Source organism: Rhinopithecus bieti, unplaced genomic scaffold, assembly GCF_001698545.2.
Source record: "Rhinopithecus bieti isolate Rb0 unplaced genomic scaffold, ASM169854v2 scaffold_12640, whole genome shotgun sequence".
Classification (NCBI taxonomy): domain Eukaryota; kingdom Metazoa; phylum Chordata; class Mammalia; order Primates; family Cercopithecidae; genus Rhinopithecus; species Rhinopithecus bieti.
This window is the reverse complement of record NW_016807406.1, coordinates 1,406,223-1,424,803: the sequence shown is the minus strand read 5'-3', so window position 1 is coordinate 1,424,803 and position 18,581 is coordinate 1,406,223. Positions and strand designations below refer to the sequence as shown.

General features: G+C 35.7%; 1 protein-coding gene across 1 annotated transcript in view; it reads left to right on the top strand.

The window, feature by feature from the left end:
- The window catches only part of LOC108535572 (neurexin-1), a 597,125-nt gene extending 579,098 nt beyond the window's left edge, over window positions 1–18,027 (top strand). The window contains exons 16-17 of the mRNA XM_017881650.1: window positions 10,619–10,792; window positions 17,837–18,027. Coding sequence (XP_017737139.1) covers window positions 10,619–10,792; window positions 17,837–18,027 — 365 coding nt within the window. The remainder of the gene's footprint in view (window positions 1–10,618; window positions 10,793–17,836) is intronic.
- Window positions 18,028–18,581: the final 554 nt, after the last annotated feature.

The window sequence follows — 18,581 nt, the reverse complement described above, 5'->3', positions numbered from 1 at the left end:
TTTTATTTATTTATTTTGAGACGGAGTCTCGCCCTGTCACCCAGGCTGGAGTGCAGTGGCACAATCTCGCCTCACTGCAACTTCTACCTCCTGGGTTGAAGCGATTCTCTTGCCTCAGCTTCCCAAGTAGCTGGGACTACAGGTGCATTGCCACCATGCACAGCTAATTTTTGTATTTTTAATAGAGATGGGGTTTTACCATGTTAGCCAGGATGGTCTCGATCTCCTGACCTCATGGTCTGCCCCGCCTCGGTCTCCCAAAGCTCTAGGATTACAGGACTGAGCCACTGCACCAGTTAGCCAGATTCTTTATCGCATCCTGTTTTATCAGCAAGGTCTTTGTGACCTGTATCTTGTGTGGATCTCCTATCTCATATGTTACTAAGAACACGTAACCTTTTGGGAATGCAGCTCAGCCCAATAGGTCTCAGCCTTATTTTACACAGCCCCTATTCAAGATGGAGTCACTCTGGTTCAAAAACTTCTGAAAAAAAGCACCTTTCAAACTGCACTGTTTATGCATGTGTAAGGTATAGCAGTTTATGTGCAGTTGAAAACCCTGCAAATCCATATTCAGTCCCAGAAAGCATTACACAGTGAATAAAAAAAATGAAGCCTGTAATGGTGACAGAATTGTCTGCTGTAAGGAATGTCACAGGTATTTAAACTGGCTGTCATTTGGATGAGGCAAAAGGAAAAAAACTGAAACTATTTGTACCCACTTTTTACCTAAAGGTAAATTTAAATATTTAAAGCCATTAGATGAAGTTAGCTTGGCTTGGATTTATATCCCTGAACTCGCACCCCATCTGCCACAGTATTACGGGCATGGAGTGGGTTTAAAAGAAGATGGATTACTACACACACTCCCATAGCAATTTCACTTTATTATTTCCCATTTAGCATGCCTACCAGGTTTCCTCACAGTCTGTGGCCAAACATACAAACAAAATGTCTTCCTGTTGTAAGCTGCAGAATCATACTTTAAAAAAAAAAAAAAAACTTTTTGGGGGCAGTTTTGTTTCATAATTTAAAAAAGAAACAAAAGTTCATCACGCCTGTAATCCCAGCACTTTGGGAGGCTGAGCTGGGCAGATCACGAGGTCAAGAGATCAAGACCATCCTGGCTAACACGGTGAAACCCTGTCTCTACCGAAAACACAAAAAATTAGCTAGGCGTGGTGGTGGGCGCCTGTACTCGGGAGACTGAGGCAGAAGAATGGTGTGAACCTGAGAGGCGGAGCTTGCAGTGAGCAGAGATTGTACCACTGCATTCCATCCTGGGCAACAGTGCAAGACTCCGTCTTAAAAAAAAAAAAAATTCAAAATATCGAAAGAATTATCTGTTCTGTTCATATGGATAATAACAATATTAACTCCCCAACACTCACTACAGGAAAACTTTAAGGTCTAAACTCTTACCTTATTGGGATTGCTGTTCCCCAACTTGTCCCACATAAGTGCTGGTTTGTATTAGATTGGGCCCTGGATACATACAAGTGTCTGATTTATCTCTTTGTGGGGGACAATTGAAAAGTAACTGCTATATCTAAAATCAGATGTTGATTTTGGTAAAACATTTTGATAAAATTTAATTTAAAAAGTTTTGAACATAAGAATTCTACTTATGTATCAGAATTTGAATACCTAATGTTTGTTATTATGGAAGCAAATTGACTTTCTCTTTATGTGATTACTCTGTTATTATGCAGATGAGTCTCTTATTGCACAAGTTGTCCCAGGAATTTGTTAACTTGCTTGGATTTTTGCTACCATTTATTACCATTACTTTTCTCAACTAGCCACAACTCTCCAAAATTTCCTGTATGCTGTTGTTGTGGAGCTGTATATATTGGCCACTTGCCACTTTAAGTGTACAGAGTGCATGTCAGTCTGGATTAACTGACAATTAACAACGTTTCAGAAGACCTGGATTTGCAATAAGACCCTACCCTTTTCTGGTACTGTAGCCCTAAGCTGTAGTTTCTTCATCTGTGGCATGTATCCCTGATAACCTTTACTCTTCTTGTAGCTCAACAGGCAACAACCAGGTAGAACAATATATGTACAAATGCTTGGTCAAGTTTAGGATACTTCACTAATGTCAGTTATTATTATAATGATAAAGTCAGAGCTGTTTTTTTTTCTGGTTTTCACCATGGTAATGCCTGACACTGATTACCAAAGATTCAAGGCAATAAGGAGGACCTCTCTCACTCAGACAGCACTCTGTACATTTCAGTTCATTTGTCTCGGTGACTTTTGTGGAACTCAAAGTCATTTTAGCTACAGCAATATACTGCTAGATGTGTAAGCCTGCTGTAGGATCAAGAACACCTGTGGCTGGCAAGGAGCCAAGAAATAGAAGCTTCAACTAGAAGGACTGTAACCCTAGGTGTCCTTGAGTGGTGGCCCAAAGGCTAGATGTAGTGAAACATCTGCAAACCCAAAGGAAGTACAGATGGGGATGAACAAACTCACTAGAGCAGAGCACTAGGGGTCCACACAGTTAACTTCTCTGTGTTCTACGACGCAGAGAGCAAATAAATGTATGCCTTTCTTTGTGATAATAACAGAGGAGATGAGTCTGGAGAGACAGTGTGAAGTATTCACGGTGTCCATATGCCTATGGAGGATGCACGAATCAGGTCGTATTTGTATATGGAGCAGCACAGAGCCAGAATGAAACAGAAGGCCAGGATAGGCTCAAATTTAATTTCCCCCAAAGGTTTTTATACTTGTTTTAATTGGAAAAGATGATTCATGCATGGGTTCTCATTACTACACACATTAATACTCCAAACTGTTTCTATACCTCTATCTTCACCTGTGTCTCCTTCTACAAATAAATTCAGTGTTTGTCAGTTAAAACTGGTCATGAATTACTCTATCAAGTTACTCTATCAGAAAGGGAAAAATATGCCACTGAATTCCCTAAATTTTTGTAATGACCTGAATGGCCTCACCTTTGTGTTTAAGAAAGGTCAGGCCGGGCATGGTGGCTCATGCCTATAATCCCAGGACTTTGGGAGGCCAAGGCGGGTGGATATCTGAGGTCAGGAGTTTGAGACCAGCCTGGCCAACATGGTGAAACCCAATCTCTACTAAAAATACTAAAGTTAGCCGGGTGTGATGACATGGACTTGTAATGCCAGCTACTCTGGAGGCTGAGGCAGGAGAATTGCTTGAACCTGGGAGGCAGAGGTTGCAATCAGCCAAGATTGTGCCACTGCACTCCAGCATGGGCAACAGAGCAAGACTCCATCTCAAAAAAGAAAAAAAGAAAAAAAAAAAAAAAAACAGAAAGAAATGGATCTGTAGATGAAAGATTTTCCACAATTACATTAATTCATTATTGCTCAGGTGAAAGGAGCCAGGGACAAATATGAGTGCTGCCCTAAAACCTTCCCTATGTCCTTATTGTTTCAATGATTATTTTTTGAATGTGAACTACTAATTCATCCATTCATTCAGTGAGTCAACAAATAATTATCAAATGCTTACTAAGTGAAAATGAGAATATAAAAGTGTTTAGGATTATTCCTTCAAGTAATTTATAAACTAATAGATACATAAGGCTTCCACATACAAAGAACTGTAAAAGATAAAATCATTTTCAGAAAAGGAGTTCAATTTTTTTATGAGGATTCCAAGATATTTATCTGTGGCTAAGGAAACAGGTACACATTTCCAAGGTGGACTTTGAGTTGAGTCCCCCAAGTTCAGTAGGATTTTGAAGAACAACATCAGAAGAGGAAAGGCATTCATGCTGGAAATATTATATACCATAAACTACGATGGAGCAGCGGGAAAAGGCAGGGTTGGAGAAAGGCTGCCAACGTAGTTTGACTAAAGATCGGAGTGTGGGGAGAAGATAGATATTATTTCAATCTTCTAGCTGGCAAAAGTGACTTTGGAAAGATAGTTCAAAGTTTAGCAAAAGTTTTGAAGAGAAGTAATTCAGAATCCTGATCACTGCTGAGCCTTAGACTTAATTTAGATGATACAGAAAGGTATTGAAGATATCCGAACACGGTGGAGTGACTGAGACAGTGTTGATGAGGAGGCTGAATGGAGACAGTGACACCAGGTAACAGGTTAGTGTCTAAAAGGTGTGTACAAGGAGAAAAGTAGATAAAAACTGGAAATGGGAATGAAATCGAAATGACAAATGTCAGAAGTATTGGCAAAGTTGAGTCATTCATCCCTTGGTAGTAGTTTGATTCTAAGGTGTGATATATAAAATAAAGTTCAAAATGATTTTTCATGTCCAATCTGGAGAGCAGGTAGACTAGAAATGTGGCTGCTACACAACATGAAAGTCTAGAAAAAGTAATTTTATAGCAGGGGAGATGATGAAGGTTTGATTTTAGGCTGGACCTAGAAATTTAGGACAAGTCTACAGATAATAATTTATGGTTATTTCCTACAGAAGTAAAAATAGATTGTTGTAAGACTAAACCTTTTATGTACCAAGGGAGACTAAGCTGTATAGAAGTTAAAAGACGATCAATAAATCAAACTGGTGACCACTGAGCATCTCTTCAGCAAAGAGTTTCTAAAATTAATCTTTTAAAAAAAAATTTATTAAAGACACAGATCTTGTGTCTCAGAGCAAAACATCTACTTGAATTTCCACTTTGATTTCCATTTTGAATATTTTATAAGCCTTGAACTTAGAAATGATCTTGTATAGTTTTCATTGTTCATTTCTGTGTGGTTTGTTATAAAAGTTTCTATTTGTCTACTTGTAAGCTCAAGTAGGTTAGAGCAGTATTAACTTCCCATGCTTTTTCTTTTAGTAGTTTAATATTATTTATTTAAGCAGTCACACTTAGGCTTTCTACTAAGAAATCAAACTGATGTTTGTTTCTCAGATATTATAGGTCATTTTCTTTTATCTAACAGCGAGCACCTGTTTTAGAGGTTTGGATTTGTCTCCTAAAGACAAGCTCTCTCAGTGTATCTAGATAAGGTCTGACCTTCAGATATTCCTTTATGTGTGTGGAATACAATATTAAAATTAAAGATAATGATACAAATTTGGGGACAGAGGTCGATTGTTCCCCTAAAGGCACCCTTCCCGTAGAATGTTCTCAGAAACTACCCTAGCTTGATTGCATTACTTTTACCATCCAATCACAATAAGAATTGGGAGAAAGCGTTGCACCCAAATTTTCTCTCCAAGGTCCAGTCTTCTTAAAACGAAGTGTCTAGAATTGTCCTTTTTCTAGTCCAGCTATAGGAAAGTAAGCTAATGTGTGTGGCTTCACTTTTTCTTTTTCCCCAAATGCTAGTTATAAAAGTTTGTGAGAGCTTCCTTAATATTTCTTAGAGTTTTAGCTATTCAGATCTATAAGGCAATTGTCCTTTTTCTGTATGCTTTTTTAAAAAATTAAAATGAAAGTGAGATATTTAAGAGGTTCAAAAAAGTACATGTGAATAAACAGGAAAGCTGAGTCAAAGAACTAATTATACCTTGACACTTGCATTCTGCTGCTATAAGGCAGAGCTTGGTCTTTACTCTAATTGCCTTATGCTTCCTGTTTTAAGCGAAGAGAAAATCTCTACCACTTCATTTGTCTGCTTTTGGTTGGTGGCTCCCAAGGAAGGCCTCCAAGCTCCAACCTCTGTTCCCTAAGCCCCAGGTTAGTATCGCTTGATTCCTCTAGGATGTTCCTACTCAAATTCCATATATGCAATGTTAAATGCAATTTTTTTTCTCCTCTGGATTATTACTGCTTCAAATTCCCTAGTTTCCTAGCCTGCTTTGCTTTGATCCTTGGACTTCTCATTGTCTTTATTTATTTTTTTCAGCCAGCAGTCATAAGTTCTATAGTGGCCTTTCTTTTGGCTTTACTTATGCAGTATTATTTACATAACTGAATAAATAACTTAAAACTCCTTTCTTCCAGTCAAGCCTTTTATTCTCTTTCCCAAATGCCATATAAATTTTATCTCCATGGTACATTTGTGCTGTTCCCTGTGTCTGGCATCCACATTTTTATCATTACAGTAGTAATGTCTCCCATACTTTCTTCTTGTCTCAACTTTTCTATGCTGCCCCACCTTGCAACCAAAGTCCACAAAAACCTGTTATTTCTCTGATTTTCTAAGGCATGTTTAGTCTGTACCTGACCACCTGGCCCTTGGACTTCATAGAGTTTTTTTTTTTTTTTTTTTGTCCTCTTAATTGCTTTGTGTCAAATTACAAGATATTTGTCAAGCAACTTTCCATATTACCAGATTCAGTGCCACCAAATTTCGAATTAACTCAAAGGAGCTCTGTGAGCTGCTTTTAGAATAGTGTAAGGCACACTTCCAGCACACAAATGACTATCAACTAAATCCAATCGAAAAAAAATAGTATGGAAAATTTATAAAATTGACATCTTGTCACTCCAATTGTACTAGAAACAGGAAACAAACTATACTTCTCCTTCTTCTGCATTTCTCAGTGCAATAAGCATAAATTGAGGTACATCATAGATGTGTAGCCTTACAGATATACTGACATAGCCATACCAGTATCAATCATGGGCTAAGTCCGTGCTGTATACTAGATGCTTCATGTACATATTTTGTAATCCTACGGCCTTGCAAGGTAGGCATTATCAACCCCATTTCATAGATAAAGAATGTGACTCTCAAAGAAGTTATGTAACTTAACTTGCCTACATTGAGAGGGCCAGTAGGTGGCAGAGCCATGGTTTGTAGACAGAGGAAACCAAAATGCCTGTGCAGTGTTCCCTAGTCAATACTGCTCAACTACTGGGGAATGGATAGTCATGATATCACCCTATTCACAGATAACACTCTTGAGAGGAACATAGTGCCTGTGTATATACAGTACTAAAAATAAGTGTATTATTGAGATTATTTTAGAAAATCACCCCCTCAACATTTGAGTTTTTGGTATTAGACATGTTCTCTACATCTTTTGCTGAAAGTGTCCCAATTCAACCTTTGCCTTATCAATTGCCTACATGGTCCTTAAACATATGAATTAAAAATCAACCACTCATTTTGAAGAAGAGGTAACAGGCTAGATTCATATCTACAGGAAACTTGGCTTTTAATGGTTGCCCATCCAGGCTCTTGTTCATAAACAGGGCCATTAAGTATATCGTCTTTCACATGCATAGGGATTCACCTGCAGGACCCATTAGTGCTAATGGGTCATTTTTTTTTTTTTTTTTTTTTTCACCCATCACTTCAAGGATCAAAAAGAGAACCTACATCTTTGATAAAGTGATAATGGTACACAGGGCTCAGACCACTAAAGTAGTTTCTTTGTTCACTTCATGTGGCAACCCACCAAGGGACTTTAGACCACTATTTGCTATATCAAAGAGTTTATAAACAGTACTAAGCGGTGGTGCTAAGTACAGCTTCAGTAATGAAAATAAGAATGAGTCCCCTACTTATAAAGCCAACCTCATCTACCTTGGTGTGTTTGAAGCTTGTATCCCACAGTGCTTGAATTGATATTTTCTGCTCTTTAGTAACTCAAGGGAAAGATTACTAGTTCTCTTCAATAAGCTTTACAATGTTGTCAGGCAAATAAGTTTGCTAATAGAAAAACATAGGAATTGTGGTAGCAAGTGGGAAAAGGAAGTAAGTTAGTGCATTTTAGAATTAGCACTTTCCTCATGTGTTGCCTTACTGTTCCTCTTTTTTTTATTCTTTTTCTACTGTGGCCTCAATCCATAAGGTGGCTGACAATATTCATTGAGGGCCAACCGTGCTTAGAGCCCAGTACTAGGCACTGTGGGAAACACAGTCTCTTTCCTTCAGGAGTTTACAATCAGACAGAGAAAGATTGATTAATAAATATATAGTGTTCCATACATAATTTTTATTACTGAGTTCTACATCTGAAAAGCCTAAAGCTGTGCCAAGAACTCTTCATTCAATTCCCCACTCTACTACATTCATTAGGCCTGGAGGAGAGCAGAAATTTCCTAACAAATTTTGTTCAACAAATGAAAGGAGTAGGTAGTATTTCCTTTCATTGCTATTCATCATGTCAAATTATAAATCTCAGCCCACAGTCTCTGATGTACAAGAAATGTAACTTTTCTATTTTCTATAACTCACCTTGGTTTCTATTTTGAGCTTTGATTCTTTGAGTTAGTGAAGGTACAATCTCAGGCAATCTTAGTTCGTTTCTTTTTCTGGTGTCATATCTAAATAACTCAGTAGGGGGAGTTCCACCGTACTCTTTTTTTTTGTTGGGGCGGGGGTTGGGTAAAGAGAGGTGGCATGGAAGCTTGTTTCAAATACTCTAGAGTCACAACTCAGGTGCTCACTGAGCTGCTACCCAGCGTCTTCATTCTTGTGTGCATGACCCAACCTCTTTAGGTTGTTTTACTTTTTTTTTTTTTTCTTTTTTCTTTCTTTCTTTTGTTTTGCTATTTCTGTGCCAGTCTGGAAATTGTTCTATATCTCCCATGGCACAGAGGAGTACGGAACGTTCTGTGAGACTGTCTAAGCTCTCAGGTTATCTAAGTCCACCATGTAGCCATTTCTTTTCAGAGATCTCACTGCTCCCTCTTAGTTCTCCTGAGGATGCACAGAGGTTTGCATTACTCTTTGAAACTTACCAGAGGTTTTGAGATTCACCAGAGCTCAGTCCTTAAATTAGAAATCAGCACCCTCTTTGGCATTTGCCAATGGCTATGCTTGCACAAGTAGGTTCTTCCAACTTCATCTCCTGCTTGCCTGAATGAGGAGTAGGAAAACTTTACTTTTCTTACGCAAACTCCAATGTATTCTCTTCCATTCCTCGAAGAGTCTAGGTTTTTTAGACTTAAATACAGAAAGATAATATCTTTGATTTCTGATTCATATCCTTTCTCTGAGGCAACTAAAACACAATGGCTTGAAATTTAAGTGAGAGCAAAACAAAGGACAGCATGGAAATATGGAAGGAAAATCAAATAATACTTCAAAAATAGTATCCCCTCTCCGACCAAAACCATGCTGTCTTTTAATATTAAGGATGATGGTTAATAGTCAGTAGATTTTGCTTTATGTAAAAGGAGGGGAAGTAAATACATCCAGTACTTTCAGTGCAAATTATGTAGTTATAAAACTTAAGTTTTAGTTAGTAGGTCAAGGACTGAAGTTCTCAGTTTTTAAACATTAAATGACTTTGAGTATGCCACATGATCCCTCTATTTCAATTTATTCATCAGTACAGTTCAAGAGTGTTATATCTGTGGTTTGATTTTACCCTACTTACAAACTAATAGGTTAGCTTATTACTGTTTAATGGGTGCCTGCAGAAGACAGGATATTTCTGGATGCGAGACCAAGGAATTTGTTACTTACAGCTCAACAAATAGTCTGTAAATAGTCTGTGTATCAATTCTCCTTGTTCCCAAGTCTCATGAAGACAACACAGAAGGACACAGGTGAACAGTAAGATTGCAGGATTTTTGTGTTATACTGGGGAAAATGTGCCAAGTGACATGAAGTTGAATAGAATGGTTAACATGAGAAAGAAAGTTCAAAAGAAAATGAAAGTTAAAGAAGTGGCTACAAAGATTATGTTACATAACTTGTAGACTGGAGCTGTAGCAGCATATTACTGAATTTTGAGCTCAGCTTCCTTATGTTCCACATTGATTAAATGTTTACTAAAGTCAGTTAATTACTTTTATTGAATATTATCCAGATATGGTGAATAATCTGAAATAGAGAAAGAAACAGAATCCAACATAGATTTAAATCTCTCTCTCTTTTTTTTTTTTTTTGGTAACAGTTCATAAAGTTGGGAAATCTCAAACTTAGAGACAAAAGTTGGCAAAGCTAAGCAATGTGTTCCATTAGAAACTGCAATAAAATTAGAAAATAAGTTAAAACTTGTTAACGGATTTCAGAGCAGCCTAAAAATTCAAAGTAGTATAATTTTACCTAAAAACAGAAACACCTGAAGAAGGATGTAACTTTTACTTATATACAGACTATTATGTGAATTATTGAACAAGAGAGGTGCAAGCAAGGATAGTGGGCTTCAGCCCAGTATAGAAGGTGACTTTAGATACAAGAAGAAATTTGTTGAACTTCTGATGAAATGAAAGACGCAGAGATCTTCTAAGCAGAAGGTGAATTTAATAATAATGCCTGTTGACTGTGTGTCCACTACATACTTTTGCTCTGGTGGATGCTGTATATATTTCATCTCATTTAATCATCATGAAATCCTCTGGTGAAGGTTTTTATTGTTCCTATTTTAGAAACAATGATACTAATAATTAGAGAAACTAATATGTATGTATATATATATTCAAGGATGTAGGGCTTGCAAGTAATCAGGCCTGGATTTCAACGCAGGGGTATGCGTCTCTATAGCTAGCCCACATTCCTTCCATTTGGCCACATAATATGGAATTACTTTAGTTCTCTTTAGAAATAGCTTTTAGAAATGTCTCCTAGTGCCAGTATATTATTCAAACACCTCTATTGTTTAACACTTCGGGGGAAACAGCTGGTCATAAATTTACATTTTTATTAACTTAATGAAAAACCTCCCTGTTTTTTCTCCATCCTACTGTGTGTTTAAAGTCAATGACATGGTACTTTTGTAACAAAGACTTTGATCTTCTTGCAGGTGACTTATATATAGGAGGAGTAGCTAAAGAAACATACAAATCCTTACCAAAACTTGTACATGCCAAAGAAGGCTTTCAAGGCTGCCTGGCATCAGTTGATTTAAATGGACGGCTTCCGGACCTCATCTCAGATGCTCTTTTCTGCAATGGACAGATCGAGAGAGGATGTGAAGGTATTAGATTTTTGTCATCTAAATAATTCTAATTCCACCTGTTTAACTGAGAATGAATCTCACTGTCCAGTAAAGTTCTCATAACTGGTCAAATACCCAATTTGGGCTTAGACATCCTTATTCATGTTTTCAATTTTTTATCTCATAAACCTTAAATTTTCTGTACGGTTTGCAAGCCTACATTAATGCCCAATGTAAAATGGGAGCTATACCTATGGATCTTGTTTTTTTTTTTTTTTTTTTTTTTTTTTTTTTTTTTTTTTTTTTTTTTTTTTTTTTTTTTTTTTTTTTTTTTTTTTGCTTTTTTGAGTTATGTAGTGCATTTGATTAGTTTGTTAATCAGTTCTACGATCCTTGCTTTATAGCATTAAACAAATACTACTCCAGCAAGTATTAATCAACTTGTGCCCATTTTTAAAATCTACATTCTTTTTTGTTTTAATTTTAAGTCCAGGGGGTATATGTGCAGGTTTGTTATGTAGGTAAACTTGTGTCATGGGGGTTTGTTGTACAGATGATTTTGCCATTTAAGTATTAAGCCTGGTACCCATGAGTTATTTTTCCTGATCCTCTCCATCCTGTCACTCTCCACCCTCCAGTAGGCCCCAGTATCTGTTGATCCCCTCTATGTGTTCATGTGTTCTCATCATTTAGCTCTCACTTATAGGTGAGAACAGGCAGTATTTGGTTTTCTGTTCCTGCATTAGTTTGCTAACGATAATGAGAAGTCACTATGTCAGAAAGACATCTGCAAACAGATATCTATCACTGCACAATGCACAATTACAGATATATGGAATCTACCTAAGTGCCCATAAGCCAATGAGTGGATAAAGAAAATGTGGTATGTATATACCATGGAATACTACTCAGCTATAAAAAGAACAAAATAATGTCTTTTGTAGCAACTTGGATGGAACTGGAGGCCAATATTCTAAGTGAAGTGGCTCAGGAATAGAAAACCAAATGCTTCATGTTACTCACTTGTAAGTGGGAGCTGCACTATGGGTACACAAAAGCATACAGCATGGTATAAGGGACATTGGAGACTCAGAAGCTGGAATGGTGGGAAGGGGATTGAATGATGAAAAACTACCTATTGGGTACAATGTACAAGACTTGAGTGACAGGTTCACTGAAGTGTTAGACTTCACGACTATACAGTTCATCCATGTAACTGAAAACCACTTGTACATCTAAAGCTACTGAAATTAATAAATATTTTAAAATAAAAATAAATAAAATCTATATCCAATAGCAAATAATAAGAGAATACAGTTCAGATACCCCATTCTCAAATAACTATTCAATTGGTGTGTACCTGGCAGAAACAGTGTATCCTGTATATTTTCAGTTTATTTTAGCAAAAACAGGTTTCTTGTATTACCCCAGGCTAATATTCATACATCAGAAATGCACCAAAGTGTCTTCTTTTCTTCTGTGCTCTCTATCAGACCAAGATCTGTAGGAGTACTTTTTGATTGCTACTTTCATTTTAGATAATTTTCACTTCAACACCTCAGATTATTTGAGCAAATTCTTCCTCCATAAATGTAATTTAATCACATTATCATGAATTTTGTGGCTCTGGATGTGTTGCTGCTTATTCTGTAATACTGAACACAGTTTGGGCCATTTTGAAAATTTTAGATTTATGAGGAGATTTTATATCAGAGAAGAAGAAAGAAATTTGAATTCCTGTCCCCCAGCTGATTACGAATCATTTATTCTCAGCCAAAATAATGCCATTATATTTAGCAATTACTAAAGCACATGGAAATTTTATATTTGAAAATACGTTTGTTTCCTCTGTGCCGCATATGTTTCCATGAAATGTTAGGTGAAATTCAGACTGTATTTCAGTAATACCAGAGGATAAGGTTATTAATGGAACGTGTTGTTGAGTTCATTTTTAATGTTATTAGTATATTTCTTTATTTGATATTTTGGCATAATGCATCTGTAAAACATAAGGAAGCTATGTTTTTTTCCTTTCAGTTAATTTTAATTAAGAGAAACAAAATTGTTAAGGAGATCAATTCCCTTTAGTGGATGAACACAGGAATGTGGGACAACATAATTCTTGGAGGTGGTCTCATTCGTGAGAATGTGTACAATTTATTTTGTTTTATTTTTTAAAGAAAGGTATTACAATCCCTTATGGAAAATATTTGTTAAAAATAGGCCTTTCTACAAGTTGCTTGGTAAGTGACTTCTCACCTACAAGAAATGGTGAGAGCAGACAGATATACCCAATGAGATAGAAAACAAGAGGCAAACACACAGGACCCCACCACTGGTATATAATGTGAGTGAGTGGGCGGAAGCAAGTAGAGTAATACGAGCAAGATCTACTAACAAAGGGCATTTGCAGTAATGATGTTTGGTGTTGTTTACTCATATAGTCTAGTAAGAAATTTGGTTAAGATGATTAATTACACATTAAACTCTTATTTGAACATCTGAACTCAGTCACTAATGGCATTGGTTCTTTATCTAGAATGCTTTATGTATCTGAGCTTTTATAATTTTTATCCCCTGACACCCCATTTTTTCTTTACTCTTAGATTATTACTTTCTGTCCTGATTCTTTCATTCCAACATCAAGGTGAACAACTTTTAATTTACTATTATTTCTGACCTGTATAGTTTCTAGGAATAATCTTAGATTTAACTGTTATAGGTACAGTTGATTATATTCACACATTTTTTAAGATTAGTGATTTAACTGTAGATACCTAATAAATTCTCTTTCTAAAGATTGTTATCTCATGGAATTTGAGTCTAAACCACATTGGAATCACTTAACTTCCATATCCATATTGATGGGACTACTTAGTATATGTTTGGTATAACCTAATAATATCTTGTGAGGATTTTCCATTGTTCCTACCCAATACACCCACACATCTCTAAGCCTCTTGCATACAAAAAGTTTTTGATCTTCCCTTAATAATCATTTGTTGCCTTTTATTTCTAACTTATTTCAATGAATAATAATTCATTTTATTTATAAAATACACCTCAGCTAGAGTACGGATTTTAACTTGTCAAAGTCTATTTAGATTATTGTTTCCTGAATGTTAGCCTATATCAGAATCACTTACAGAATCATTAAAACCCAAATCACTAGATTACAACCCCCTGGGTTTCTAATTCAGTAGATCTGAGGCCAAGCCCTAGAATTTCCATTTCTAATAAATTCCCAAGTGATGCTGATGCGGTTATACTGGAGACTATACTTTGGATGCTTTCTTTCTGTGTATGTAACAGAAAATGGATACTGGTAATCAACCAATAAGCAGGCCCACTAAAGTCAAGATAACATCTCTACATAAAATCAGTGAAATTTTAACAGATGCTCTTTTTATACAACTGTGACATTCAGCTCTAGGCTCCATTATATCTATAGGAATAATTTTCTGTTTAATTATGACAGCTATCATTGATTAAACACTGGGGGGAATATGTTTACCTATACTATCTCATTTAATCATCAAATCTCTATAAATTAGGTATCATTGCCTTTTTTTGAATGAGTAGATTGAGCCTCAGAAAAGTAAGGTAACATTCCTAAGTTCACACACCTAATAAGTGGATGATACAAGTTTCAAACCCGAGTTTACCTTACTTGAAAGCAGAGACACCTAACCTCTTTTGTCTATTATTCTTTGGTTTCTGGAAATTGTAGTTTTACTTTCATTTTTATTTCCCTTTTAGACATATTATTAATTTAAATAACTTAATACAAATGTCCCTGTTGCTTTTCCCAATTTTATTCAGTGATAAAATAAAAGAGTATTACATAACTAAAAGAAAATAAATTTAAGACTCTGTTTTGTGTAATGCCTATTAATGTTTAAATATTGTTCTGGAAGGTGAGTACTTTGAAAAATGTGTCTTGTCAGGCACACGCATGCATTGTCTTGTAATTCCTGAATATAAAAAGACTATTGTGATAATGAAAATAAAATAAAGCACGTCTGTATGCTTACATAAAAGCTTGGCAGGTACTCTGAGTTGCTGCTCTACAATATGGGCAGATTATTTTTCTAAGATTGTAGTTTTACTATTTTTAGAGTTTAACAGTTTAGCGTTGTTTCTCAATTGTATTTCTGATATTTTGAAAAAACAAAACCAAAATCTGGATCTTCATTAGTTCTTGCTTCTGATCTTTTCTTCTGCTGTGCAGGTCAGAGACCAAACAGCTATTGGATAAAATGGCATCTCCCCAAACTGGGCTTGTGTTACTCCCTGTTTATTTGCTTAACACTGGAAGAACTATGCTAAGGAATATTGCTTTGAGATTTTTTTTTAAATATGCTAACTATTTTTTATCTCTAATGCCATAGGATAAAGATCAGTAGACCACTTACCTCTCACAGTTTGGAACAAAAATTAATACTGAGCAATTAAGTGGTTCTTATTTCTTTGCTACAAAGAACTAAGTTGAGTTTAGTGGTTCTTAGTTCTTTCTTACAAAGAACTTTGTTACAAAGAACTGGCCGGGCGCGGTAGCTCACGCTGTAATCCCAGCATTTTGGGAGGCGGAGGCGGGTGGATCACGAGGTCAGGAGATCGAGACCATCCTGGCTAACACGGTGAAACCCCTTCTCTACTAAAAAATACAAAAAAAAAAAAATTAGCTGGGCGTGGTGGCGGGCGCTTGTAGTCCCAGCTACGCAGGAGGCTGAGGCAGGAGAATGGCGTGAACCTGGGAGGCGGAGCTTGCAGTGAGCCGAGGCCACTGCACTCCAGCCTGGGCGACAGAGCAAGACTGCGTAGCAAAAAAAAAAAAAAAAAAAAAAAAAAAAAAAAAAAAAACTAAATTGAAAAAAAACTTGTTACATCTCTTCAGGTTTCCTGGACTTGGGAGGTCTTATTATTATTACGACTTATATAAAATACTATTTTGTTTTATTATTGTTATACCTATCTCTGTTATTATTATTATAGAATTAAGATATACAGTATTATAGTTTCTGAATTTGTGAATTCTCATATGCTAGGCTAAATTCAATAACATTCAGTAAAGAATGCCTTTACTGAAAAATTTGTAATAGAAATGTGATGATAAGGTGCATGTACATGTTTAGAAGCCATTTTCAAAATCATCTGTTTATATAAAGTAAAATTACAGAAAATTCTCATTTATTCACTAAAGGAGGCACCTCAGAGGCTGTCTCTTTTATATTAATAGCATCTAATTAGCTGATGTCTGTTTTTCTATCTTTATAAAATCTGTATGTTTATTTACTAGAAAATATATTTAGTTTATACTCTAAAGCTATTTAGGTAGACTGTATTCCCTTTTCACCCTTCTCTAAGATAGTTCCTATTGGTGAGGTTTTACTGTTAACAGTTATTAACAGGGAAGTTTATAAGAGTTGAAGACAATTGTGAAAGTGTAGAAAATACAGACGTAACTCTGAAATTCATAAGTGGCATATACCCAATCTGGTAAGTTCAAGGATAAACGCTGCATATGGAAATTTTATTAGGAAAATTCCTTTATGAGGGATTATATTGCAGTTTGTTTCTTCCATCCTTCCTACTTCTTTCATCCACTCTAAATGATATACAGTATCATTTATGCAGTATTTGGTTGGTGTCACTCTAAAGTCCAGCTGTTGTCAGTGAATGGCTGGCATTACAGTTTGAAGCCTTAATTGCAACAGCAAGATAAAAGATCTAGAGGGAAAAACATAGAAAGGGATAATTGCTCTGCTAATGATCATAGTCTACACTGTATCTGCACATGATGAATGGTGCTGCATGTTCCAAATAAGCAAAACGTCACTTTGGTAATGCATTCATATCTATCCAAGAGAGGAAACATACAAAGGCCCTTTTAATTTTCCTTCATTACATGTCATTGGCTCAATTAACCATTATATATGTATACATATGTACAATTAAATTCTAATAAATTACCGCTTTCTCATTTTTGGCTTCTCTTAAGATTTATGGCTGTTAGTATTAATTTCTTTGCTCTACATAGCATTTTTCTCCCCCTTTACAGCAGCATGCCTTTTGAATCTGAACGTTCTTCTGTGTTTGCCCCATTTCAGTATTGCTTACTAACATTTAATATATTTTGCTTTTTTTTAATTTTGCTGACAAAGTTGCATTGATGAAAGCTGACTTGCAAGGTAGATAGCCCTGTGTGTATAAAACAAGACTGAAACCCCATAATACACAGTGGAAACCCTAAAATAACATATTTTACATTTTTGCAGTAGCTGTTATTTGGGTTTGGATTTCATTTTTTTCCTTTCTTGAACATTGTGCAAGAAGCCTTTGTAGTATAGTTTGTATAAAGGCTTTCAGTCTTGAATATGTTTGTATAGTGATTGCCTTTAGTGCTTTGATCATGCTTTTTTCAGTTCTTTGTTTTTCAGTGTTCTAGTTATGATTCTTTAGAAATAGACTAGCATTCTTTTACTTGTATGTTAAATGGGGCATGCCATTTATATGGAGTTTTTAATTTTATGTTTTATTGCATGAAATTGTTAAAGCATGTGAATTGATACTTGCCAACATACCTATTCAAAACACCCAGCAATCATAACTTTATCCTTCTGAAACCTCTAGGGCATTTTTGCATAACTCTCTTCAGTTATTTTGCCAATCTTATCTCAATTTCATGAAGTTATAATCTCCATTTCTCATTATGTCTCTATTCATTGGTCAGAATGTTAAGGAGATCCATTCATTTTCTAAAATCCAAATGGTAATAAAGAATTATTGAAGTTGGAATGAGATTACCTGCTACGATAATCATACTAGAAGCTATGTGCTTGCTTTTGCTATTTGTTGGTTTAGTTTATGATTATAATGTATTTTATCCTATACTTGAAACTTAAGAAAACCTTCATATTACAGCCTCTCAGTTCCTAATTCAGGTGTGTGAACTAGAACTTTCAAAACGAGTTTGGACATATCATCTGAGGTGTTGGCAACTACTATATGTGATCTAGCTCATGTATAAAACACTTTTGGATTTTTTTTAAGAACCCAAGTTTCCTTTGGATTGTTTTGCAGGCCCCAGCACAACCTGCCAAGAGGACTCATGTTCCAATCAAGGTGTGTGCTTGCAACAATGGGATGGCTTCAGCTGTGACTGTAGTATGACTTCCTTCAGTGGACCACTCTGCAATGACCGTAAGTACCTCTCTGATTATGGACTGATACTCATCGTTGCTTCCAGTTTCCATTTGATATCTAAAGTCTAACATTGAAAGTCTTTATATTAACTCTGAGTCAGTCAAACTGTCATAACCCATAGAAGCAGTTGTTTCTACAGAAAGAACAGTTGTGAAATAATTGTTAAAGTGGCTAAATCCTGTGATGATGGTGATTCTTTGGTTTTTGGGTTTATTTATTTATTTTTTAATTACTAATGATCACCTTGTTCAAAATAATGTTTTTCATTTCCAATATATGACAACTCTCCCTTAGTTTTGAAAGAATCTTCATATTGTTTTATATTAAATAATACTTAATTTCATATGATTAGGTCTCGAGGGCTATAATTTTAGTGAACGGTTACAGGTCTAATTTTTCTCTCTGTGTACATCTCTTTAAGCCCATTGCTGCCTTTTACTTTTAAAAAAATACGTTCAAACATTATCCTTCAGGCATTCTCCCTTGTATCTTAGCAGTTTATGGTTTTCTCCTTAAAAATCCTTTAAATGAGTATTGCAATATAAGCATGAAAATAAAACACAACATTCACATTATGTCATGGCATATCTGCTAGTGTCTAATTTATATCACAGCAGTGAGG